The 27,112-nt window shown below is 42.3% G+C and overlaps 1 protein-coding gene across 3 annotated transcripts in view; it reads left to right on the top strand.

Moving 5' to 3' along the window:
- Nucleotides 1–27,112, top strand: part of ANTXR2 (ANTXR cell adhesion molecule 2) — a 174,804-nt gene that overhangs the window by 19,303 nt on the left and 128,389 nt on the right. For all 3 annotated transcript variants that reach the window (XM_048847486.2, XM_048847488.2, XM_048847489.2), the window contains 3 exons: nt 20,907–20,967; nt 22,605–22,700; nt 27,021–27,090. In XM_048847486.2, coding sequence (XP_048703443.2) covers nt 20,907–20,967; nt 22,605–22,700; nt 27,021–27,090 — 227 coding nt within the window. The remainder of the gene's footprint in view (nt 1–20,906; nt 20,968–22,604; nt 22,701–27,020; nt 27,091–27,112) is intronic.

Here is a 27,112-nt window from a genome sequence, read left to right as displayed (position 1 = left end):
TGCCACCAGTGATGTGCAACACAACACAGACATGACCTAAGAAAAAGTCTCGCCCAAATCTTGAAGTTCTTTATTAGTTTTTATTTGCTCCAATTCCCAATGAAGTCAGTAAGGATTTACCCATCTGTGTATTGTGCCACATTTCTTTCAAATAATATCCCCATATACTGTATTTGAACAATTTATTTTATTTATGCATACTTCTGTGTGGTGGTAACTCACATGAAGTTCTGTAAGCTTTTCTGGCATTGTTAATATCCAGCTTTACAAAGTATCAAATGAACAGAGTTGTCAGAGTAAATAAATCTACGCAGAAAGTCTTGTAGCTTGAAAGAAAAATGCTGAAGGCAAGTTGGTTACCCTATCAGGAATGGTTTACTGATTTAGTTTGGCTGATAATTATATGGAAGTATGGCTTCATGAGCAAATGGAATAAATAAAGTGGCAATGTGAGATTTAAGAGTTTAGGAGTGCACAGTTGCTTTCACAGTGTGGTATTTTGGGACCATATGAGGAGCTCAAATCTTTTCTAATATGGATGGGATTTAATTACGATATTTCTTCTCCATTAAAGCACCATTCAGGAATGGCCATTTAGAGTGTGATAACCACATCAGTGTTCTAGGGACCAGTGTTGCAAGCTGCTTAGCACCTCTTCTGAGGCGCTGACCATCTTGAACGCCTGTGGTCTTCCTGGGGAGTTGAAGGATGGTGAGCGCATTTCAAGGAGATGGCTAGTACATTGGAGGATCCATGTCCTGATTCAGGAAGCATTTAACTTAGAACACTTCAGTGGGACTTCAGTATGTGCTTGAGAAGTAGTCCAGGTCCTAAAAAAAAAAAAAAAAACCCAAGCAAAGCTCTGTAGGAGATCATGGTGCCCAGTTTCCATTAAAATGAATCGGAATTGAGTATCCAGATCCCTTAGATGCAACTTTGAAAAATCTCAACCACAAGTACAACTGTTCTTCATGAAGTCGCATAAGAATCAAGCTTGTTCTAAAAAAAAAAAAGTTGTATTTCAAACATTCCTATTTATACACATCTGGAAATTTTACAGCTTTTGCTCTATTTTCTTAATGGGTTCAATTGATTCTGAAATGAACATTGTTGTGGAAGCAGTCTACTGAGAAGAAGCAGCAGGCTCTAGTGATTAAAGCACAGAGCTGGGAGCCAGATGCGCCCTACATTTCAATCTCTTTCCCTCCCTTCCTCCCCCCCAAAGCCTAGTATTCCCAAAGAAGATCTTGTGCTGGAGCTCCACAGGGTTGGGGTTCTGCAGGCTTATGGGGCAAGTAGGGGAACAGGCGCTCCCTGAGATGTCCTCCCTGGCTGAGCCTCTGTTAGTTTAGTAGATAATCCAATTGTAAATCAAATCTGTTCGAAAACGGAATTCACTTTGCTCGGACCATCTTCCCTGCTGCCAGTGTACTTACGGGGGACTCCACTCCACTGCTGTATTGTTCTCCCAGAGGGGGATAGGTGACAAGGATCTCAAAGGAAGGGGGCCAGCAAGGAGGCAGCAGTCCTTGGACATCTTGGCCTGCATGGGAGTGGGTCTCTCCCTGCTTGTTGTTCCTCGGGGCCCACATGATTGGGAGGCTGCACCCCAAACCTTAGACCAATCTGACCTTGTCTAGATTTTTCTCCGGCTTGCAGAAAGGCTCACGTTTTGAGTTTCGCCTGCGTTTGTGGAATGTTCCATTACGTACACTGTGCACAGTTGAGCATGTGGTCTTGAGATCTAAATTGCTTGAATAAACCTGGTTCTGAAAAACAAAATAAACAAGAGGGTCCTGATTCTATCTTCACATGTGCATGCAGAACTCCCACTGATTTGGGTGCAGTGAGTGGAAGTTGCACAGCTCTTTCTGAGAGCAGAATTGAAACAGAGTACGCTTTTAAAAGTGACATTCTTTTTAAAATATGGATTTCTCTTTAGTAACTTCACTAAAGTATGTGACCAACTATAATTAGACATCACTTATCTTTCATATTATGAGTTAACAGTGCATAATGTGGGAAGTAAAATATTCTCTCATGTTTAAAACAACCTCAAACACTTATCAGATAAGGCGACAGGAACTTGATGCTTAACAGACACTACAAGGGAAACAGCTTAAAAAACCCCCTCTATCTGAAAATTTTTCTGCTGTAACAGGTTGTACCTAAGATTATTATAACTGAAGGAGATTAGAGAGAGAAATATTTGTCTCTGTTGTTTTAATTGATTATTTTGTGTATAGTCAATTTTACTGTTTCCTCTGTAGGGTAAGTTCGGGGCTTTCATTCAGGAAGAAGGGAGAGAAAAGCATAGTTTGAAAAACAGTCCAACATGATTGTCAAACCATATGAATTATTTATAAACAACTTTTAACTGAATCTTTTAAAACTGAATAGATTCTAAATGGACCGTATCCATTTAGCATGGGATGAAACCCACCCCATAAAGAGAAAATTGTAGCTTTCTCAGAAAACACAAAAATTAGGCTTGAAATGCAAAATTAAGATGACAATTTATATATATATGTAATAGTCTGTCTATATACCGCTCTAGCGGAGCTGTGCCTTGAGTCTTGCAGTCAGTTCTGCACACCGCACTACTGAAACGATATTGACAAATTGTTCAGCAAAGAGCAACAAACATGATTGGGAATAGGAGAGCCTGGAGGGATTGATTGATGGAGTGTTGCTAATAGAGTGAAATAATGTGGGCCGGATTCTCATGCCCTTACTCTCACTGGGTGGTATTTTACTCTGCCAGTGGTCCCTCTGAAATTAGTGGGGCTGTTTGTTGGGTAGTAGGTAACTCTATACGCACCATGCTATCAGCATCTGGTCCTGTTGGCACTTCTTGACTAAGGGCTTGTCTACACTGGCACTTTACAGCGCTGCAGCTTTCTCACTCAGGGGTGTGAACCAACCCCCCCAACCCCCCCCCGAGTGCAGCAAGTTTCAACGGTGCAAAGCACCAGTGCAGACAGTGCACCAGCGCTGGGAGCTACGCCCCTCGTGGAGGTGGGTTTTTTTTTTGTTTTTTGTTTTTTTTTGGATGGCTGAATAAAATACCATTCGTGCTGGGTTTTTGTTTGTTTTTTAATCGGTAACAATGGAAAAAGGCACAAGAACAGATCTTATGCCTGGACTGGTAAAATTGCCATGCAATTTTCAAGGCTCATATATACCGATACACACACAATACTGTATTTAAAGCATCTTTATTATAAGTTCAAAGGTATTAATGCTCCCTGAGGCAGAGATCTGGTTTGCCAACTTTCTTTTTGGAGCAAAATTTTATAGGCAAGTTATAATCTTGTGAAAAACTGGGTTCATAATGGACATGCTGACAGCCCTTAGCTAAAGTGGTGTTAGGAGGCACTGCTATAAAAGCTTATGGCTTAATTATAGAAGTTCTTTCTGGTACAACTCTCATTTATTATGGGGATAAAGCCTGATCTGACTGCAATGACCAGTCAATAAAACCCCCCTCTATAATTCACATTCACTTGAATAGCAGAAAAGGATATCTAATTAATGCTTTCAGTCAAACTCTTCCTCATCTTCTATCAATAAATGGCTGTGTAAGAATACATTTCTACCATTAAGTTATAACCTAGATTAGTGAGAGGATCTGAAGGAAAACAGCTGTGTAAAATGCTGCTTATGCAACCAAATTATATCACACCTCTTAACATGCGCCTTGAACACTTCTTTCCTTACACATATCCACAGTTGTTGTTTTAATTATTACGGTAGAACCTAGAAGTCCCAGTCCAGATCGGGGCCCCCATTGGCACGGTATTGAACTCTCGGGGAGAGTCCCTGTTCCAGAGAGTTTACAGTCTAGATAGACGAGACCGAGAGAGGCTGGGAGGAGAAGCAGAGGCCCGGAGAGGTGGAGTTAGCGCTCAAAGATAGACCTCGTCAGTGGCAGAGCTAGAAATGGAACTCAGGTCTCCTGACTCCCCAGTCCTCCAGTCTTGTGCGCCACGGAGACATTTTCCATTTAAAGAACACCTCTCACCCCAAGAGCACTTGTGAAACGCCGCACCTCTGTGCGCAGAAGTGCTCCCACGAGTTCCAAGGACCATTTTGACCAGACTTGCTTTTAGCTGGGCTAAGAACTGTTTCCATCTAATCCGAATGGTTTTGGTGCCAAAGTAATTGTAGACTAGTGGATTTCCACTGTTGTCCCATAATCGCGTTGCCAGATCTGCCCAGAATCAGCTGACGTGGGGGGGGGTGTGCTATGATCTATAGGATGGGTAGCCTGTGAACATCTCAGGTGGAAATGAATGGTTCAGCATAGTCTTGATGGAAACACAAGTAGTTTTAAACTGAATCCGTGTGGCTAGTTTGACTGCATTGAACCATTTGTATACACACGGTTTCTAATCCAACTGCTTCAGTTATATGCAGTTCAGTTCTGTAATACAGACACAGTAATTAGAGACAAGGTTGTTTCAAAGTAGTTGTCACTTGTGACCAAAGCCATCTCACCCCCATACAGGTGAAAAGCTAGTGCCCTTACTAACTTGTCCACCTAGCTCCTGACTTCAGAATTTATTTAAATAATTGCCCTGTTTTTCTAGTTGCAGAGAAGGAGAAAGCACAAGTTTTGAAAGAGGTCAGTGAAGTGCATGCCGTTAAGGATAGCCTTGACGTTTCATAGCCCTGAAACATTTTTCAAGAGCAAAATCAACTTAAAGAAACAGCTGATTACCAATTACGAATCTTCCTAATTGGAACATTTCCTGTAGAAGGAAAATATGCTTGGTTTCTGTACTGGGAAGCCAGGAAGCGAGCAATTAAATGTTTAAACTTTAAGGGGCAGGGTGAAGAAAGAAAAGCAACAAGTTGTCATTAAAAAAATTATTTCGATTAGATCAGTCTCTTCCTTAATCCACATGGATGGTCTAATACTCTTGCTGCACTTGGTGCAAGCTTTAGAACTAACATTGTGCTATGTTTTTCCATGTGATTGAGATGACGAGAAGATAGTTTTGGGAATTATTGCATGTAGTTGTTAAAGAGACTCAATGGCCTGGAATAGAATTCTTTCTGCGCTACTCTTCAGACTTGTACAGCCCTTAGTTTTACATTCTCTGACATATTACAAATCATATAATGTTCTCATGTAGAACAGTGAGCTTGATAAGCCAGTACCATAACTGACAAGCTTCCAATTTTTTTTGTGTGTATGCCCGTTGTGTGCCTTATGATTTGGATTTGACTTGTCAGATATCCCTAAACTGTTATCAGTTACATTACATAACTGATGCTGTAAACTGTTTTCACAAAATGAAGCATTCAGAAGTCCATCTGAAGTATAGTTAGAGTTTCCTTAGTGATGAGTTGTTTTTTAAGGTTAGACTTTCCTTAAGAATGTTTTTTTTAAGTTCCCTTCTGCTATTGAAGCTAAGAATTTGTCATGGCCTTTGTAATAAGTAATGTTTCATAAGTAAGGTTGTTTTTTTAATTTGGAGGAAAAGACTGATTCTGTTAAAATATGCATCCCTTATGACCTGCAGTTTTCTAATCTATATCTACTCTACTAAGTAATTGCAAAATGAGGCATTGCTTAGACACTGTATAATTAGAATAACCTCACTAATATTATGATATTACATCACTGGTTGTTTTATGCAGTCCACTCGTCCCAGGTATTTTCATTTTTTTTCTTTTAGGTGGGGGAGGGGAAGGCAGCCTTCTCCCCCACCTTTTTAAACTTCCTCTTGGTTTACACGCTACACTAACGTAACCTCAGGAAATAGCTGTAATTGTATTGAGTATTTGGTGCCCTTTGAGAGTACAGATGTTTGGCAGAAGATAAAAAGTAGGTCCCACAGTGTTTGTGATTTCTGCTGTTGCTTTTCTACGGCTTCACTTGAGTGCAATGTCAAAATGGTGTTTCACCATGAATACACTTGATAAGTTTCAAATTAATTTGGATTGAGCGTCTAACATTTAGTGTCGTGTGGCCATGTTGCCTGATTGCTTTCCACACCATATTTGCACAGTAGGTAATAAGTGGCAAAGACACATCCTGGGGCAAAAATGGGAGATGCTGGGGCTTGTTTTAGCACTCTGCTGACATCTGAGCGCTGACTATCCCACAGAAGTTATACAGAATTTCACCTTGCACGGGCTGCAGTGTTTGGTCTGGCTCCCGCATTTTTAAAAGGGAGCTAAATTCAAAGTGCTAGGCTCTTGGCTTTGCAAAATGCTACACTGAAGAACCAAGTCAGATCTTTTGTTTTCAAGTGATTAACAATTATTTGGAGTGGGGAAGAGCGCAGCCTGGCCAGAAACAAGATCTGCTGTAAAACTTAAGGCACATACTTACACTTACAGGTCCTACGTTTGGATGTGTACGGTGGACCATGGTAAATTAGGTCATGTACGCCACAGTACTCATTTACTCTTATGATCTACAATGAATTTTTATCTTTGAAGCCAAATTTGGCCATGGCAAGAGAGGGTATAAGTCCCATTAAAGTTGAGAAAGCAAAGTAATTTAGAATTAAATGTTTATCTTCCCTTTGGAACTCTAGGGATAAATTTAGAGGTGTACCCGCTTATATCAGGGCTGAATTCAACAGTAGGGCCCTGATCCTGTGAAGACATATTCACTTACTTAACTTTACACATCGTGAGTAGTCCCACCAAAGTCAATATGTAAAAGCCCATAAGTCTCTGTAGATTCAGGGCCAAAGTCTCCATAGGTGAAAGGCTAGTATATTAACCCATTGCTGTGTGTTGCACCTCTTCCCCCTTATATTTAATTCTCTATTCTTTTCCCCACCTTACAGTTGTGAAAATATTATTTCAACTAAGCTGAAAAAAGTCTGCCAGTGAGGCGTTCTGTGACTCATGTGAAAACCACATGGAGACCTGGGTTAAACACAGTCCCAGTTTAAGCAGTCAGTGAGAATGAGGCTGAACCATTTTAGAACGTGGATTAAGCACGTTTGTAAACTTGGTTCTAACATGGTTTGGCTCAATCCAGTCTGGCTTGTCCGACGCTGTGAGAGAAAACAGTGTAGCTGGAAATGAATTTAACCCACACTAATTTTGTATAGTTGGGATGAAGCTCCGAGGATTTGAATTTAACAGCCTTACTATTGCCTGATGTTTCAGCGTGGGATAAGATGCTAAGAGAGATTTGCAGCCGTTTAAACGTTACATTTTTGGATTGCGGGGCAGGTTCTTGGACAGCGCGGTGGCTTTGTGCTGCAGGCAGGTGATTGAAACAATGTAACAAGCCATAGGAGGGTCACCCTCAACTAGTAGGGATGCTCCAGTGTTGTAGAATCAAGACAATGACTCCTAGGCCAACCTCCTCTGCTGACAGCGTAGGGGGCGTGGCTGGAGGGAAGGAGGTGTGCTAAGCCTACTCTGGCTCCCCTTTCAGTCTGCTGGGAGCTGATGTAGCTTAAAGCAGCCTCCAGGCTGCCTTGACTTATGCCCGGCACCCAGTGATTGCAGCGAACTGCGAAGGCTCCCTTTTGTACCACCTTTGCACCACTCCCCTTGCCTTGGCTGTTGGCAGGTTGGATCCTGGCCCCTTCCCCGCCTATGTTTTATTCTCCTTTATGGATATTTTCTCTGTAATATGTGCGATGTACCCTGAAACATGTTATCACGGAATCAGTCAACAAAGCCATCATTGTATGGATGAATGCTTTGTACAATGTGGGCTCGGGACGGGAAGCTATGAAGAGGGTTCCAGTTTAAATTCTAAATGTCTTGGCTTCTGTGCATATGCCATACTACGGACGTGACCGAAGCACTTCTCCTAGTTTAATTTGGTTTGTATTTTGTCATGGTTCATAGCGCTGCTTTAGGTATGGACCCACTAATACTCAGCTGTGTTTTGCTCACTGTTCGTATACATAGCATTCCTACAGAACACCATGACCTCTGCTTTAGTGGGTTGACATTTTCTTATATTGGTCACTCTTGGGAATAGTGTACACGGGTAAACTGGCACTTACCGTATTCCTTGTGCTTTTTTTGTTTGGGCTCAGAATTGTGCTTTTGCAGGGAACGGACACAAGACTGGCTCAGAGGGCGTGGTAGGCAGCACTCCAGGGTCCCTAAACTGCAAGTGCCGAGAACAGGAGTTAATCGTTCCGTGAATATGTTTTTGCACACAGATTGCTGGGCATGACTTTAGTGAAAGTTACTATGCTGCAATGTCAACATAACTTTCACATGCATATTTAGGTTATTTGTAACGAGTGGTCATTTTTTTTCTTTCAAAAATTGATTGTGAATGTACAGCAAGAATATAATTGTACTTAAGATGCATTAGTTATGTTGTTTTCCACACAGTTTCGCCTATCAAGCTGTTGGCTTCCTTTGAAAACAGTAATGGCCAGTCTCCCTGGGGAGCAGCTTCCATTTTCCAATGAACAATAATGAAGACAAATGGAGGTGTAGATTAGAAATAAATCTGCAGTGAATAACACCCACCCACCAGGAATCTTGAAAAGCTTGCATTGTTCAAAATATTGATGTGCTGAGTGTGACTAAAATCTCTCCGAGCTCTTCCTCCAATAATCTGTGGTATGCTAATCTCTTAATTTAGGGAAACAAATCTCTTGTGTGCCCATCCCATTTATTGTTTTCAAAACATTAAATAGACTTGAAAATTGATACGGTTGCTCTGAAAAGAATCCAGCTGTGTTTGATGACCTGCCCAGAATCCTGAACTCAATGTGTAGTTTTATGGAAGGAACAGATGCCAGGAGAGTTATGATTTATGGTGCTAGCGGCTGCCAAAACTTTTGAACTGCAGACTGGGGCTAAGCAAAATCAAATGATGCCGTGAAATGAATTGACACTTAACATATTTTGTTAATTGTCAATGTACAGTTATGTCGATCACAAGTTGTTGCTAATGTACTGTTTTCTTAAGGGCCCCTGAACATGAAATGTGTTGAAACAGTGACAGGAAAAGATATTTTTAGCAGGGTGTGTAATACCATGCAGTACAATCACATTATGTAGTACCTTTCATAAGAATTTGTACCTGAAATACTTCACAGCTTTACTGCAAACTATCTAGTTGCTCTGTTACATGTATAATGGCAGCAGAGGGAGAGAACGTTAAGAGGAACTAGCAAAGGGGAAAATAGTTGTGTTTAGCTAGGATCTGAAAAGAGAGAAGCATCGGTTCTCATATCACTTACCCCAATATACATTGATGTCAGTGCAATTATTCGTGATTTACGCTGGTCTGAGGGGAAGCGAATGTAGCAGCTTGTTGCAGACGACAGGGGATCCAGAGGAGAAGGTGCTTGCCCAAGCAGTGTCAAGGCTGTGACAAGACTGAAATGAGGCATGTGTAGCACAAAGAGGTGGCTGAGAGGGGAGTTCCTAAAGGCTAGAAGCAATGGTGATCTCTATTTTACTTGGGCTGCCTTTTCATAATTCGTCAGTTCAGCTTCTGTTTTTATGCAACTGCTAATATGATTATTGGTGTAGGTGTTTCCCCCCACCCCCAGCTGAAATATTTTTAACCAAACATGATACTGTTTTTAATTTACTCAGCTTTAGGCTCCTCTGGGTTCAGTGTACAGGGTCAAGAACTGACTGTGTGTCTGTCAAATGCCTCTGATTGAATTAAATCCTATATGAATGAAGTAGAATGGCTAACCACTATGCTGCTTTATAAAGTGTACAGTGAGGTAAACACGAGGCTGCAGAACAGGAAGGGTTAGAGCAGAAATTGTGTAGAGCTACACACTGCAGACATCCAGTCTAACTATTGTACTTCTAAACTGCTTATTTGGAAACCAGTTCAGGAGAAAGGAATTGCCCCCAAATTCAAGGCCTGACATAGCTGTTGGGCTTTTTTCAGAGGCTTTAAATAATGTCTAGTTGTGAACTTGCACGGAGCTTCAGATATCCCTGAAGGAGCTGAACCACTCCTGCACATAACCCTCCTCTGTCTTGGCTGCAGCTGAAATTACTTGAGAAAGAGACGTGATAAATTACGGACTGTGGAACTTTCAATTTATCAACTTTCCAGAACAGAAAAAGTTTCTTAAAAAGAGAGAAAAAACTAAGCAGTCGGTCACAGTCCAAAAAAGTCTGATTACCAAAAGCCTATGTATTAACGAGTTAGTAAACCCAGATCAGACAAGCTTGTAATAACATTAGATAGATTATTCTACGTAGTGGCCATACAAGGGACAGTGTTTCTTAAAATTGAGCGCATCCGAAGTACTGCACTTCTATGACAGAATTGGGTGTGCACCTTAGTCTTGGCATATGACTTTAAAACCCTGAGCCAGCAAGGCTCCGGAGCATGTGCTTGACTTTAAACCAGTGTGTATTCCCAGTGACGTCAGTGGGACTGTTTACACGCTAAAAGTTAAGTATGTGGTTAAGTGTTCTGCTAGACCAGGACCTAAACTCCCAACCTCCTGGCTGAGAGGCAAAATTGGACTGAACCATAATAGCACAACTGAGGCCTGGTCTACAGTAGCAAATTAGGTCACTATAACTATGTCTCAGAGGGATGCAGGTAAACCAACCTAACCCACGGAGCAGACAGTGCTAGGTCGATAGGAGAATTCCCATCATTCAGTCCTGATGTAATGTTATTAAGTCAGTGGAGTTACAGCAGAGATGAGTTGGTGCTCATGTGCCCATGGGTTATCTTGCATATCTTTGATAAACTGTATGGACTCAGAAGTGCTTAGCCCCTTATTACTAATAAACACTTCTGACTGTGAAAACTATTTTGTAGATTATCCATTCACTTAATGGCCATATGTGACTTCATGAAAGTTCCAGCTTTGTTGCCTCGAACTGTCTCTTGAGATCTCTGCAGTGTCTCTCTCTTGACGCTGAACATGTGATGTATTGATGCTGTTTGCTTTTAAGATCGCAGTGATAACGCTGTTCTTTAAAATGACAGGTTTCAGAGTAGCAGCTGAGTTAGTCTGCTAATATTTAAAATTCTTTAAAATGCATCCTTTGGCTGCTGGAAAGGACAAGGAATTTGCTGTTCACCTGCTCAGCCAAATAAATTGTGTGTGTTTGGGAGAAGGGCAGGGGATGTTCCTACTACTCCCAGCTTCCTGGCTTCTGCCAGATGTGTCTCTGGGTCGGGTTCTCAGATACACAACCTCTCTTTCATGGTTTGGGTCCTTTTCTCCCATGAATAGTTCCTGTTGCTGATTGTGCTTTTGCTCAGAGTGACACTGATGTGATTCTTTGTTCTGACTTACAACTCTGAATAGCCGTGTGAAACTGATCACATCCTTGTTAATCTCACTCTTTTTCTTTTTTTGTGAGATTGAAGGAGGAGCAGCGGAAGTGCTTGTTGTTATAGTTTGCAGATTCAGGAAGACTTCCCTTCATTGGCTGACATTGGAAGGTTGTCTTCCAGCCATCGAGGGTAGAAATGTAATCGTTTTCAACAATGAAGATTTAATTCTGCAGAAGTAGTTGGTTTTAACTGCTCACTTGTCATGGCACGTTTATTGCTCGCTGCTGGTGAATGGGAGAGTGAATGTTTAAAGCCCTGACCATTTTCATGGAGGACCCAATTCCCATGATAACTAAGGGCATGGTTTCTAAAGCGCGCTAATTGGTCCATGCAGACCCTACTGGTGTGCACTAAAGGTTCCTTAGTGCACTTTAATGTAGTACTGTTGCAAACAGCACTATGTTAAAGCACACCAGCAGGGTCTACACAGGCCAGTTAAAGCACAATATGTTAGTGCGCTTTAGAAATCACACCCTTTTAGAGCATATCACACCCCCTGCATGTAGATAATCCCTACGGCTGCTTAAAGTGGGTGTAAACTACATTTACCCTCACTTTAAAACCCCTTCACATTTACAGAATGGTGCAACACATCTAAATGAGGATCAGGCCCTTTAATTGTCTTGTTGCCCTGCAAAATCCGACTGCTGATCAGACCTGGTGATGTATTTCCTATCTTCAACCAGTGAATGCATGTTATGTCCCCACAAGTGGTGGTGGTTATATTGAGGCAGCATCCAAAGACTCCAGTCAGAATCAAGGCCTGAGTGTGTGATAATCTGTCTGGACATGCATAGGGTAGCATGATCTCTGCACTCAAGAACTTACAGTTTAAAAAGAGATGGGGGGGGGGCAGAGTGATCAGAGGGGTGATGGGCACAGCTTTTGTTAGTGCCATTTCTTTTTCTTTTCTTAAAATTGTACATAAGGGAAAAGAAAACGTTGCATTATGTGCAGGAAAAATGAAGAAGTTAGTTTGTTGAGCCATGGAAATCCCCGAATTTCCTGAAATTTTAGCTTATGCAGAAAGTTTGTGGTATAAGCTCCCCGCTCTGATATTTGTAGCCCCTACCATCCCCTCCACTTCGATAGCAGCCTGTGCCCTATATTCAGGCCGGGGTACAAGAGCTGCATGTACGTCTATGGAGTACCCTGGAGGTGCTCCTCCGGATCCTAGAAGATTTCCATGAGTGGGGACAGGGCTGGAGGGAATGGGGCTAAAGGGAATAGTGAGTGTCTACTTGATTCTACACTCTGGGCTATGGGAAAATATGTGTTTGTGGGGCAGCTGGCAGTCAGGGAATTCCTTGGAAGCAAGGCCTTTATGTGCAGGGGAAAATAGGGCTCTGTATTTGGCATGGAACTCTGGAAGTAGAATAGATGACATCAGCTCCTTGAGTCTCTCCCTGCATGCAACTTTATCAAGGAAGTTTACAGTTGTTTGAATTTATTGTATGTCAGCAGAGTACTTATTGAAGCAGAGTCCTATTCAAGGACGGCCTTATATAGTAATTATGTCAACTTGAATTGTGTGCAGTGAATTTGTAAATAATGAATTTGCAGCACAAAATCATTCTGCTTCATTGTCCTGAGCCAGGAAAGAATGGAATTCAAAATTACGGATTGTCTTTTGACGGTGGCATTGCAGTGTTGCGGACCTATTGCACTTTCTGTTGTGCCTGAGTTTTCCACAACAAGTGAGTTTCAGAATAGATTTTTCAAAAAGGGGAATGAAACTATTTATCTGTTCATTTGCACATCACACTCTTTCAGGTAAATTGGAGCAATGGGCGAAAATGCAAAAACACAGTTCAAGTCATTCACTATGGGGCATCCTCCTTGGTCTGAGAGAATTCCAGATGTAGCAAAACCGTCATCATTCACCTGCAGGAGGAATTTTCAATAAACCCTCTGTGTTGGCCAAACTCTGCTCCTTGTGAAGTCTATGGTACAACTCCCATTGACTTGAATGGGAGTAAAGTAGGCCAATGCTGGGTGCTTTGGAAAATCCTACCCTATTTGAGGTGGGAGGAGGATTTGGGTGAACTGCTCAAGGCCTGTGTCGGGGTTCCCTGTGTGGGGAGGTGCAGGAGTGTTTAGTTCTGGGACAAGGGAGGGCCAGTTAAGGTGTGGGAGTTCTGTGTGGATCTACTGCTAGCATATCCTCTGTCCATTGATATCCCATATGGCTGGGGGCTACTACAGGCTCTGGCCTTCAGTGAAAGCCCTGCAGGGAGATCTGCAGCCTGGCATGTGGGGGAGGATGTATTTCTTAAGGGGCTAGGCAAAGTCTGTTGAAATCAATGGGAGTAATTGGGATTTGGCTCAGGTTCCCCGTGCATATCTAACAATGGATGGGGCACCAAGGAGACAAATTATCAAACCTAGTTTGGATCAAAGAGTTTGACAGTATTTAGATATTTTTTTAAAAAAGGAAAGGCATGAGCATTTTAGTGAAGTGTAGGTGCGCTTTGTTGACTTCTATGAAATAACATTGCAGAAGGAAGAAGAAGAAAGAAAACCAGAAAAAAGAGTGGGGGGCAGAGACAGAAGGGGGGGGGGGAGAAAGGATAAGACATTCCCATACATCCTTTTAAGGGGCAAATATCTCTCTCTCTCCTGAGAGTGACAGAATTAGTGTGGCTTGCCTATCTTTGAAGACATTTTCTTTTTCCCATTATGATGGCTAATCCAGTTGCCTTACACTTAGATGAGCAGCCCCGTGAAGTCACTGGCACTGCTCACGTTCATGGGTAGGAGTAGCAGGATTTGCCCCATTACGTGGATGATCCTTCTCACTTCCACTCTGTGGAAGATGGGGAATCTGGCCCTGTGCGTAAGTATTGCTGTGAAGGAATGACCAGATTTCTGGTAAAATGGGAGAATTGAAGCAGGAAGGGAAAACTTATTTTTGAGGAAAGACAATAGGCTGATGTTTCTGTTTCCAGTGAGGTCCCATACGTTTGTAATATCAAATGATTACAGGGTGGTTTTTTCTTTTTTTTTTAAATTCTGCTCCTCAGGGGTGTGTATGTGAGGTGATTGTTGCTCCACAGAAGGAAGTTTAGGGACGATAAAGTAGTTTTCTGTAATGCTGTTACTTTTTTTAGCACAGGCCATTAGGGACTGAAGATTTTTGAAGGTTGGGAACAGCCTAGTTTTAATGTCCTAGAGACAGCAAGGTTAAGTACCTTTACATTGCAAGTCAAAGCGAGCCATGCAGGTTTTATCCTTTAGGAAACCCCTTGGCCTTCATATCGAGAGTTAAGAAATAAAGTTGAGGAATCGTGCACACCCAGACGTGTCTTTGCCAAGAACTTTTGAAGCTCTTGGGGAAGAATGGGGGCTTTCTCAAGCCAAGTGAAAGAAAAGAATAGTTTAAGTTATGGAAATTTTGTGTCAAGGCAACTGTTTACTTCTAATGACAGTATTTAAAAAAAAAAAATCTTTGCACACTTGGCGTCAGATTGTCCCAGTAGGACATCTACTGTTGGAATTGTGAAATAACTGGTGCCAAGGGGGTGAATATAGCCTGAACTCTTTACTAACGCTCATTTTTTGTGCCTCAGATCTGATAAATCTCTCTAAGCCGTATCTTTATCCATATCTGCTTTTGTGCTTTTTGGCTTTAAGAAAAGAAGGAAATTGGCACATGCAGCTATTTTGTAATTGTCCCCGCTTGGTCCTAAGTCTGGAATGCAGCAACAGAAACCGCCAGCAAACAGGGTGGAGTAATAAAAACAAAACCTAAAAGGAGGTGTGAGGGAGGGAGTTTTTCTGACTGAAAGGTGCCACATGCACCAGCACACGGAGAGAGTCTTGACGAATTGCTGTAGGCTGGGATTTTCAAAAGTGCAGTACGATCACCTGTTCTGTTCACTCCCTCTGGGACAGCTGGCATTGGCCGTTGTCGGAAGACAGTAGGGCTGTTCTTATGTGTTGCCCCAATCCTTCTCCCATTGTTTCTGGTAACAATCCCATTGACTCTTACAAGAGCAGGGTTAGGCCAATACTGAGCACTTTTGAAGATCCGACCTTTAGTATACAAGGCCCCAGCCCTGCAGACAGTCATACATGTGTTTAACTCTAAGCAGATGAATAGTCCAATTGACTTAAATAGGCCTATTCATGAGAGTAAATTTCCTTATAAGAAAAAACAGTGCTTTTACCGTGAATTTTTAACTGAAGGAATACCATGCTTTGTTTAATTTCCTCACTTTTTTTTTTCTAAAAGAAAAAGGGAAAAATGCCCATATCCCATTTAAATGGTCTCCACCTCTTCAAGTCCACACCTGGGTGAGGTGAGTAGAGTTAGTAGGAGGCAGAATGTGCCCAGAAGTCACTGAGATGAAGGAGTTGGAAGTGTTCACACGCTTGCTGCTGCTATTGTGGGACCAAATGTGTTTTTAATTTGATGGCTCTGTATTGGAACAAGAAAAAAAGAGACCCAGATTCTTCCCTGCGCAACAGTCACTTTGCACTGTATCACCATTGCAAAGCCTAAAAGCCAGGGTAGCCAGCAAAGAAGGATCATCGGTGATGAGACTCCTCTGATGGTGTAGAGCCAGTGTTGCTGTTCCTGCATCACTCTGCCTGCCTGAAGCCAGGTTAGTGGGTGTGGCAGGGCCTTTGGTGTGCTCTGACAATCCTTGGCTGTTGTAACAGGTCTCTTAGGACCACTGGCAGCTGGCGTAAGCTAGAGCAGCTTTTTGGCTGCTGTAATGAATATTAATCATTGAACAAAACTGGAGCTCTTCCTTGCCAAATTTACTGTTACACAACTGTGAAACCCAATTTAAATGTATATTGGATTTAAGAGGATGAGATTAACTGGCTACACACTGAGAAAATTGCTACATAGCATGGCTGAGTGAAGATGGCACCAGACTGGGATTCAGGAAGGCTGGGTTCAATTCCTAGTCAGGCAGAACTTGGGCAGGTTATTTAGTCTACCAGTAATTCTCTGGTACCTGGGGATGGTACCTCCCTACCTTACAGGGCTGTTGTGAGGATAATAAAGTCGATTATTGGTTGTGAGGTGCTTAGATACTGTAGTAATGAGGGCCACATGTGTAGATAGATTTATCTCTTGCAACATATGAACATGTTGGGGGCTCGATATGTCGCTCCCCTTCCATGACTGTAATCCTGCTTAGCCTGGCAGAACCAGCTTGTACTTTTGACTGACTGACTCTTGCGGTTTCCACTTAATCTACCATTGAGTGGTCCAAAAAAAAATATTAGGTGTTGAGGAGACCATATCTGAATGACGTCCACCCGACTTACGCAATGTAGCTGTGTCGGTCCCAGGATATTAGCGAGACAAGGCAGTTGACGTAATATCTTTTATTGGACCAACTTCTTGTCTCTCTTGCCAACAGAAGTTGGTCCAGTAAAAGATATTACCAAATCCACGTGACTTGGCAGGCTCGTTGTATGCGGTCACAAAATTGGACCCATGTCAGAGCTAGATTTATGATTCAGTTAAACATAGGATTAAAGACTCAATACCTACAGACACTTTTGTGGTCTTTTGGATGCCTATGGATGGATTGGCACGGTGTCTGGTCATGAGCTGGCTGGGGCTTTGTCTCATGGAGTAAGAACTAGGGGCTGGTCTACACTGAAAACTTACATTGCCATAGCCACCTCTCTCTGGGGTGTGAGACCTACCCCTCTGTAGACGCAAGGCAGGTGGAAGAATTCTTCTGTCAACCTAGCTCTCAGGGAGGTGCACTACCTTCAGCAAAGAGAGAGCCCCTCCTGTTGTTATAGTTAGTGTCCACACTGCATAGTGGCAGCTGTAGCATTTTAAGTGTAGACACAGATTAGGCAACAGTGGGTTTATATGACTGGACTGTAGAGAACTTCCAGGACCATTTCTTTTGCAGGAAATTTATCTGTGACTGTGATAGATACTGGAATAGTGTCTCATGCTCCTTGACACAGGAGCACAGTGGCTGATACCACTGGGAAGTGGATTTTTCAAGCCCTTGCCAAGTGGTCAAGAATGGTTGGTCTTCATGCTGTTTTTGTGTGTGCCAAAAGAGAGAAAGAAAATAGTTTGTCATTCCTGAGATAAAACCCTGTTTGTGGCAAATAGCCAGGAAGGTGGGTTATGTGTGTCCTTTTCACAAACAGGCAAAATAACCGTTGATCTCTCATGATCCACAGCCTTTGAATGATGATATTTGGAGCTCAGGCAGACAGAAGGAGTAAAAATGTTGAAATTTGTCTCAATGTGGCTGTTATCCACTGATAACTTTTTCTCCTGTATGGATTAATGTTCTCTTTGAACATGCTCACTTGGGTGATTTTTTTTTATCATCCTTTCAGGGCATGTAGGAAAACCTGTGTTTCCATACTGTGACAAAGTTCCTTCTCTACCTTGGTGGGTCTTGCGCTTATTGGCAGATTTGCTCGCCTCAGAGATTCACAGCAGTCCTCAGTTGGGCCGTTTTCATGAACCCACAGTCCAGGTCAACTCCTCCTGTGTCTGACCAGGAGTTGGGAGGTTTGGGGGGAACCCAGGCCCGCCCTCTACTCTGGGTTCCAGGCCAGGGCCCTGTGGAATGCAGCTGTCTAGAGTGCCTCCTGGAACAGCTGTGCGACAGCTACAACTCCCTGGGCTACTTCCCCATGGCCTCCTCCCAACACCTTCTTTATCCTAACCACAGGACCTTCCTCCTGGTGTCCGATAATGCTTGTACTCCTCAGTCCTCCAACAGTCCGCGTTCTCACTCTCAGCTCCTAGCGCCTCTTGCTCCCAGCTCCTCGCATGCATGCCACAAACTGAAGTGAGCTCCTTTTTAAACCCAGGTGCTCTGATTAGCCTGCCTTAATTGATTCTAGCGGCTTCTTAATTGGCTTCAGGTGTTCTAATCAGCCTGTCTTGTTTCCAGAAAGTTCCTGATTGTTCTGGAACCTTCCCTGTTGCCTTACCCAGGAAAAAGGGACCTACTCAACCTGGGGCTAATATATCTGCCTTCTGTCACTCTCCTGTAGCCATCTGGCCTGACCCTGTCACGATACCTGTCAACCCTTAAGCCTGCCTGTTTGTGACAAAAGCAATCAAAATGTGTGACAATGACCAATATGTGTAATACCTGTGTTTTCTTTGCATGTCTTGCCAGAATTTCCAGAAAATCCTGGTTTTTAAACTATAAAACCTGTTTTAAGGATGCTTTTTTCATGGTATGAATTAAACATTTAAAAACAGAACACTGGAAAATCAGATTCCATCTTGTAGAACTTGAAGGACCTCTGTTCGTGAGTCATCAGTAGTGTTGGAACCCGTATACGTCACACGCCAGCACTGATCTCTACCACCTGAGCTAGAGGAGAACAATTATCTGGTTGTGGGCCAGCTACAAACATTTTGACAGCAACTTACACTCGTATTTGCTAGATATCAGTGGAATGCTGGAGATTGGGAATCTTGGGTTCTGAGCCGGACTCTGGTAGGGTGTCAAGGTTCCTTCCCCACTCTGAACTCTAGGGTACAGATGTGGGGACCTGCATGAAAGACCCCCTAAGCTTATTCTTACCAGCTTAGGTTAAAAACCTCCCCAAGGTACAAACTTTGCCTTGTCCTTGAACCAGTATGCTGCCACCACCAAGAGTTTTAAACAAAGAACAGGGAAAGAGCCCACTTGGAGACGTCTTCCCCCAAAATATCCCCCCAAGCCCTACACCCCCTTTCATGGGGAAGGCTTGATGATAATATCCTCACCAATTGGTACAGGTAAACACAGACCCAAACCCTTGGATCTTAAGAACAATGAAAAACAATCAGGTTCTTAAAAGAAGAATTTTATTTAAAGAAAAGGTAAAAGAATCACCTCTGTAAAATCAGGATGGTAAATACTTTACAGGGTAATCGGATACAAAACATAGAGAATCCCTCTAGGCAAAACCTTAAGTTACAAAAAGACACAAAAACAGGAATACATATTCCCTCCAGCACAGCTTATTTTACAAGCCATTAAACAAAAGAAAATCTAACACATTTTCTAGATAGATTACTTACTAACTTTACAGGAGTTGGAAGGCTTGCATTCCTGATCTGTTCCCGGCAAAAGCATCGCACAGACAGCCCAAACCCTTTGTCCCCCTCCATCTCCAGATTTGAAAGAATCTTGTCCCTCATTGGCCATTTTGGGTCAGGTGCCAGTGGGGTTACCTTAACTGCTTAACCCTTTACAAGTGAAAGAATTTTGCCTCTGGCCAGGAGGGATTTTATAGCACTGTATACAGAAAGGTGGTTACTCTTTCTTTTATATTTATGACTAGGGAGAGTGTTGACTAATGGTTAACATGGTAGTTGCAAATAGCCTTGTAACAGGATAGCCAGACTTTCTATAGACATGCTAGGTGGCTGAGTTGGGTAAGACTGAGGGCTGTCATTGTAGAGACCTGGGTTCTAGCTCTGCTTTAATGATCTTGTTTTTTAGCCTTGTCAGTCAACCTGTTTGTAAAATGTGGGATGATACCTTATCCTAGAAGTGAGTCACACACAAAGCATTAGTTAATAAAAAGGACTCTGAGATGCACAGACATATAAAGAGCAGTCAGTAGAGGTGAGATCAGAAACTTTGGTCTTCTGGCTCCTGGCTGAGTGCACCTTCCCCTAGATTTACGAGCATTCTGTATGTGAATCATTCTCTCCCTCAACTCTGGGTGAGCATTGGTTGATTTGTTGGTGTAGCAGAAAAGGCTGCCTGGTTCAGCTGAAATGCAGAATCTCCCATAAAATCCAATACCCTTGAGAGCTCTGGGCATTCCTGTTCTGCTCTGCATGAGGATTAATGCCAAAACTTGGTATATATGCTTTGACGCTGACCCAAAGCCCATTGAAAGACTCCCATTGACTTCACTGGGCTTTGGATCAGGCACTTTTGGATTGTACGTTAGGATTAGGATCCATAGGAAATGAATTTAGGAAGCTACACAGAAATTCCAAGGGCAAAACCAGACATTAATATTTGTTCTGAATAGAGTCCCAAGTTAACATATTAGTCCCTGTGGTACAACGCTTAGGAAATATTTCAGAATAAACAGGTGTGTAAGAATTTGCAAGATCGGGTCCTTATTTTTATTGCAGAAACATCCATCGTGTTCTCACAGAGCACATACATGTGAAATCAGTACATTTTAAAAAAAATTTATGCATGTGACAGGGGACGCACTGCTCCCATCCTCAAAGGCAGGGGAAGAAAAGGCTTCTCTTCCCAGTGAACTCCCTTTTGTCTGGGCCTATCAGACTTTTTCTCTCTTCTGCTTCTTCCCCCACTGCACTTTCTTCCTGTGCTCTTTGATCCGGTCTTCTTGTTAATGGACCAGTTAGCTCATTAGCTGCCCAATCACGATCCGACATGGTAATCAGGAACTCCTCTCCTTAATCAGGCCCTCCCTGTGGCCTAATTGGTTTAAACAGTGACCAGAGCGTCGGTTGCGTTGCTGATTCCGAGCACTCTGTCCCGTTGCATTTGTGAAAAACATGTGCATTGTTCATTCTTGTCTCACTGTTCGGTGTGATCTCAGTTGCGGGATGGTGTATTTCGAAATCTTATTCATATTTTGATATTCTCTCCTCTCCCCCCACCCCCACCCCCAATAGATACTGAAGCAGTCATGCACAGAGATTTTATATTTGGAACCATCAAGTGTCTGCGTGGGAGGTAAGTTATTAGAAATGGAAAATAATATACAAATAATTATGATAGTGCTGTTTTCCTCTTTGTGTAAAATGTGTAGCTAAGGCTCCACTAGACAGAAAAGGAATTAAGGAAGGATTGGATTCTTCCTTCTCCCTCCCTATTAGGATGGTTGTTCTCGAACTCCTCTACTTGTAGCCTAGGATAAATGCAGTGTAAGAATTTTGAGGGATTGACAAACAGCTCCCACTCTCAGTCCTGTGTCTGGCAACTCCATGTTGTCCAGTGGATGACAAACTGAGCGATGTTGTTACTATCATTATTAGTAATTGTTTGTATTGAGATAGCATCTAGGAGTCCAGTCGTGGACTAGGCTCTGTACAAACACACTTTAGTCCTAGTCCAGAAACTCCGGAGGCAATACACTGCACATTCTCTAAACCACCATGCTGGTCTCAAAGCCGTGCGTTTTACTACCCAATTGTCCACCTTAAAGGTATATGCAATTTTCCATGTCAAATGAAATGGATCAAGTTACATTTCAAGTCACAGAAATATGTTATGTAAACAAATACTGTAACCTTGTAATTAGTCAAAAGAAATCAGAATTACAGTAAATCAGTTTCCTTCACTAAGAGACTAGCAGAATCTGTCATAGAAGCTATACTGTTGTTCTTGCATTCAGGGTAATGATACGTTCACATGTAACTCCATGTACAGCTGCTATGATCATTTTTGATTTTAAAAATCCTGATAAGTGTAATCACATACATTCATCATAATTTTCACTATGCCATGGACATATGGACTTTCAACTTTTTTCACGTGATTCTGAAAACAGCAGTTTGCTGATTTGTATTACTAGAAGAAATATATGTTAAAATGCTAGAGAATAATTACACAAAATTGCAGGCCAGACTTGAAAGGCAGTGCAAGTGTTAATTTCCCCTGAGTCTGACCTATTCCTAACTTTTTTTCTTTGCCTCTTTTTCTGATTTCACAATCCACATATGCTTTGAATTCAGGCAAAATAAGGTTATTGCAAAATCTTGTTGTTCTGTTGTTTTGTTAAAAAAAAAAAATTACAAAAGTGACTGGATTATTTGATTCCGAGCAATGGCTTAAATAAATAAAGACTCTTTAGTCACTCAAAGAGAACTTCATGATCACCGTCCAATTTTCAGAACAAATTCAAGCCAGCCGATATCTGATGCTCTCAAAGGGCCAGATGCAAAGTGCATTGAAGTCAACAGGAGTCTTTCCACTGACTCCAAAGAGTTTTGTCTCAAGCCCATATACCTTATATTGTAGGGCTCAATAAGAACTTGTGGGCTTGCTGTGCTTTACATAATATCTTGTTTGTGGGGCTGAGACTCATGAAGTTGACCTTTCTATTGCAGAGCATGAGGATATGGTCTCGCCTTAGTTGCTAGGTGGTCTTATGCATTTCAAAGTCCTTTAAGCATGGAAACTAAACTACTCTCTCACTGCAGGCTGGTTCTCTCTAGGGGAAATGTGAGGCACACTGGGGCACTGTAGCAAGGCGGTATGAGTAGGTTTGCAATGTTACTGCCTCTGCGGTCCCTGTTTTGTAGCTGGATGACTTGTATAAACCTGGCATCTGCCACGCCCACTCAAGGCTGATAATTTTGTGTTTTCAGAGGAGTTTCATGTTGTCCTCAGAGGAAGTGGCTTCACACTGGGCAGAAGACAAGATAGTGTTACTTGCACCTACCATGTAAATGGCACCACCATTAGTAAGTATGAAAGTCTAAGATAAACTGCAGTGAATCCAGGATAAATCACCACAAGTGTGTCATATAAGTTTATTTTTACTGTTGTGAATTTTCTCTGTCACTTCTCTATTTTATGCAAATCAGAAGGGAGGAGGGATGAAGTGAAATAATAAAGGAGGGTACTGGGATGGCTCACAGGACTGGTAATGGGATATAAGTGTTTTTGCCTCTTGGTCAGTGATTTTGAATCCAGGCCAGGTTGGTATTAACGGCAGGCTGTTGTTAATGTTTAGCCGTCCAGCAGCCTGTAGGAAATACGTTGGCGGTGTCAGACTAGCTCCCAATGGGCAGGTGTCAGCAGAGAGGCCAAGGAATGGGCCCACATTCTCGGCCCAAGAAGTGGTTGTTCCAGGTCACGCTTGAGTTACACTGGTGGCTTGTGTTGTCAGGGTCAAAGTGTCACCTGTGTGAGGTACACAGAAGCAAATCCAGTTCCATATAAAAACGCTGGACACCCCTGCCTGGCAGTGGAACCGCTGTGGTTCTGCTCAAGGAGGTGGCTAAGCCACAAGGATTATGCAGGAAATGCGTGCCTCTTTTGGCACGGGGTCCAGCATAGAAGTATAAGCACCAGTATAAAAGTACTTATTCCAGTTCAGGAAGCAGGCTAAGCTATACCAGAGTAAGGCACCTTTACGCTGATGTAACAGTGTTCACACGAGGGCTTTTACTGCGATAACTATTTTGTTTATAACAAAAAAACATCGCACTCCTAACTGAAATAATTATGCTGGTAAAACTTATAAGTGTAGACCAGGCCTAAGAAAAGCAACAAGAGAGAGGGAAAAGGGTTTTGCAAAATGCATTAGTGCATACAGGTTTTACCTGATTGTACATCAGGATAGACCTACATGGGTTATATAATAATTATTTCACTTTTGATGGTAAGAGGTAATGGGAACATTGTAGTGCAAATATTATGCACAGGTGAGAGTACATAATAAGATTAACAGAATGGTATGAAAATTATTTTAACATTGCCATAATTTGTGTAAAAATAATTGACATAAGTGACCTGCTGGAGCTCTGCTGTGAAATTCCCAATAATTATAGCAAATAATTGGATCTGTGCATGAAAGTTCTGCTCAGCAATTTGAAAAATGAACTCTACACAGCCATAGGGTGTGGATAGCAGTGGCTTAATGTGCTCGTTTTACCTCGAGGATTTGTGTATAAAAAAGGTGATTGCAAATAAAAACACCTTTCTGTGTTCATGTTTCAGTACCAAGGGAACAGTTTTCTACATTATATTTTTTGCTTTTATTAATATTCATAATTGGCCAGATCCAACAGTGTTTAGTTCTTACTCAGGCAAAACTCCAGTTAACTTCATTGGGAGTGATGCCCGAGTGAAGGACTGCAGGAGTTAATCCATAGTCAGAAAAGCTCTTAATGAGAGAGCGAGCAGACTTAATTTTACACAGGTCTTAGAAACTTCAGTTAAACAAATATCATAAGGGAAAGAGAATGTAAAATTTCAGGAAAAAACTCAGGGCCTGATTCTTTGTTCCCCTTCATCTTGTGTGGTCATTTGCACCAGTGCAAAGGGAATATAAAAAGCTTCTGTTTTGATTCAGTAATGTTTTACACCCACTTTGTTCTGGTACAAATGACTACAAGTTGGGCCCTCCTAGTAAACATCCGCTATTTTTGGTGTTCGGGAACCAAAGTGACTAGCTAATGGATTTTGCCTTACGAAGTAAATATCCTTAAAAATAAACCATGATTTGAGAAATGAGTTAAGAGTAGGCGTATAGAATAAAACACAAGGATTTTGAGTAGTTTCTAGTTTATACAATGCACTCACTTTTCCCCAGATTCCTATCTTACTGTACACAAATGTGTTTCCATCACATTTGTTCCACTCTTCAGGATATGAGGTCCTGATCACATGTGTTTGTTAAAGATCTCGCAGAACAGTTTGTAAGAGTAAATTTGCTAGCCCAGGTGGTCTGGCTAAAGTCAAATGGGGTAATTACATTCTGTCTATATAAATTGTCCTTCAATTTCAACTGAATATGACATTCTGACTTCCTGTCATAAACTTGTGCTGATTTGCTCTGACTGTAGAGTATAAATAAGTTGCTGTGATCTAGGTCAGAAGTGGCTACCATTCAGAGGAGGGTGGAGTAATTCTTGCACATGTGACTACAGTATTCTGGTAAAACGTAATTATCCAGATGGCTTGGGGAACATCTGAAACATTTAGATCATTGTAGATGCAGAAGAACAAAATTGATTTTCTTTATTCTTTATCTACATTTCAGTTTTGGGAGAAATATCTGAAGGTTTTGGAAATATGGGTACTTTGGATGTGAATATTTGCATCTACATGCAGACCAGCTGCCTAGTGGTTAGGACTCCGGTGTTCTATTCCTGTCTCTGCCACTGACTTGTTCTGTGACCACGAGCAATTCACCTGACGTCTCCATGTCTCAGTTTACCCATCTAAAATAGCAATAATATTACAGACTTTCCTCCGTTTTAGCATTTATTACTAATAATGCTACTACCAACATGCAGTGCCAGAAGTGCTACTGATGCATGACATCAGATGTTGTTAGCTCTTCTAGAATTATAGGCCAGTAACATTAGGCACTAGGGGCCTGATTCTCTGATGCACTGCACCTTGTTCGGTCATTTACACTCTTGCAAAGTGGATGCAAAACACTACTAAACCAGAATGATAGTATTTTACACTCTGGTGTAAATAACACCACCAGATACAGGAGTGGCTTGGTGGTGTGCTGCATGGTGCTGCCACGTTGTCTGGGGCAGGGTAGTTTTATACCAGAACACAAGCAGAAGAGAGTGACAAAAACCTAACGTGGGCTGACGGTGCTTTGAGTGTGGGCAGCAAGAAGAGGAGGAAGACAGCCCCATGAAGGGTACTGAGTGAGTTTCCTCCTCCCAGTAAACTCCCACTACCCGTAAGCCTAATGAAAGGGGGGTGAGAATATACACTCGAGTAAGTGTTGATCAGGGTGAACAATAGTGATAGAATTGAGCCCTGTTTCTGTTGCGCACGCACACTGTCTTCCTACTTTGGGGTTGCCTGTAGGACTGACCTGGGGGCAAACAATAATTTTGTAGGATTGTTTGGTTTTAGATGTTCGATTTGGTGGGTTTGTTTTCTAACATTTGTAAAGAATTATTACCAAATGACTACTCAACTATAAAATGTAACCTTAAGACAAAAGCATGTGGCCATGTGCTAATCCTCTCCCCCCCCCCCCCCGCCATTGCAGCTAGCCCCAGTTCTGGCATGAGCAATTGGTGCAGAATGTGCCACCTAGAGATGTAATGTGCATCTCCCACGACCTAGCAACAGCTTCCTCAACCGTCTCTAAGCCATTTGCATATCTGGCTTTATTGATCTGCAGGGTGGAATTGCCTCAGAGCTTACTCCTGCAGATAGGTGGTTTCCTGATTGTGTGCTGAGTTGTGCCTTTAAGGCCCAGTCCCAGTACGGCACTGCCCAGGGTGAGTTGTGAGAGGGACTTTGCCTCCAGGTGTCAGACCTCCTCCCAGAGTCCTTTGCTACACATGATGGGAGAGCTCCGTTTGCCCTTTAGAGAGTGTTGCATAGGCCAAGTGTGTATGGGGGTGGGTGGGACAATGGCCTTCCTCTCTGACCTCTCCCACCTCTTTTGGGGTATCTTGCACCCCAGGGGATGGGTGGAAGGACTGCAGTGTTTCCCTGCTGCTGTGCAGGGGCTTCTTGTGTCCTTCCATTACCCTTTCACACCTGCAGAGCAAAGCCTGACATTATGGTAGTTAACCTTGAGCTATAGATAAAAATGCATACTTTGTAAAGCAGCCATGCTTTGGCGAGAGCTTTGGGATCCTTCAGAATGAGAAACGCTACAGAATTGTAAGTCATTGTAATAATGGTCGTTGGCTATAATGGATAGAAATTAGGAGTACAGGCCTGCTTATAAGAACCCGCCCTTCATCTTCTAATTAGTAGTGACTCTGTCAATATTATTAAAAACACTTTCTCACTAAACCCCAGTTCAAGACTGCACTAAAGCTCACACTTAACTTGAAGCAGTCACTGGCACTTAAAGTTAAGCCTAGGCACAAGTGTTGTCCTGTGGATTTACACACAAGTGCCTTCCTGAATTGGGGCCTGAATAACTTACAAGCCAGGGCAGCTTTGAATCAAACCAATATCCGAAATTCATTGAAGAAAACTAGATTGCGTCATATTCAGACATGTCAGCTTCCCATGTAACTACAGTGCAATATGTTACGCTCATGTGATGCTTTCTTTTTCAGATGAAAAACCAGTAAGGGTGGAATCCACTTTTATGCTCTGTCCAGCACCTGTCCTACATAAAAGTGGCCAGTAAGTACTTGGTGAAAGCTTT

The sequence above is a fragment of the Caretta caretta genome, chromosome 4 (genome assembly GCF_965140235.1).
Source record: "Caretta caretta isolate rCarCar2 chromosome 4, rCarCar1.hap1, whole genome shotgun sequence".
Lineage (NCBI taxonomy): Eukaryota > Metazoa > Chordata > Testudines > Cheloniidae > Caretta > Caretta caretta.
The sequence above is the reverse complement of the archived record's forward strand: the minus strand, read 5'-3'. Positions and strand labels throughout refer to the sequence as shown.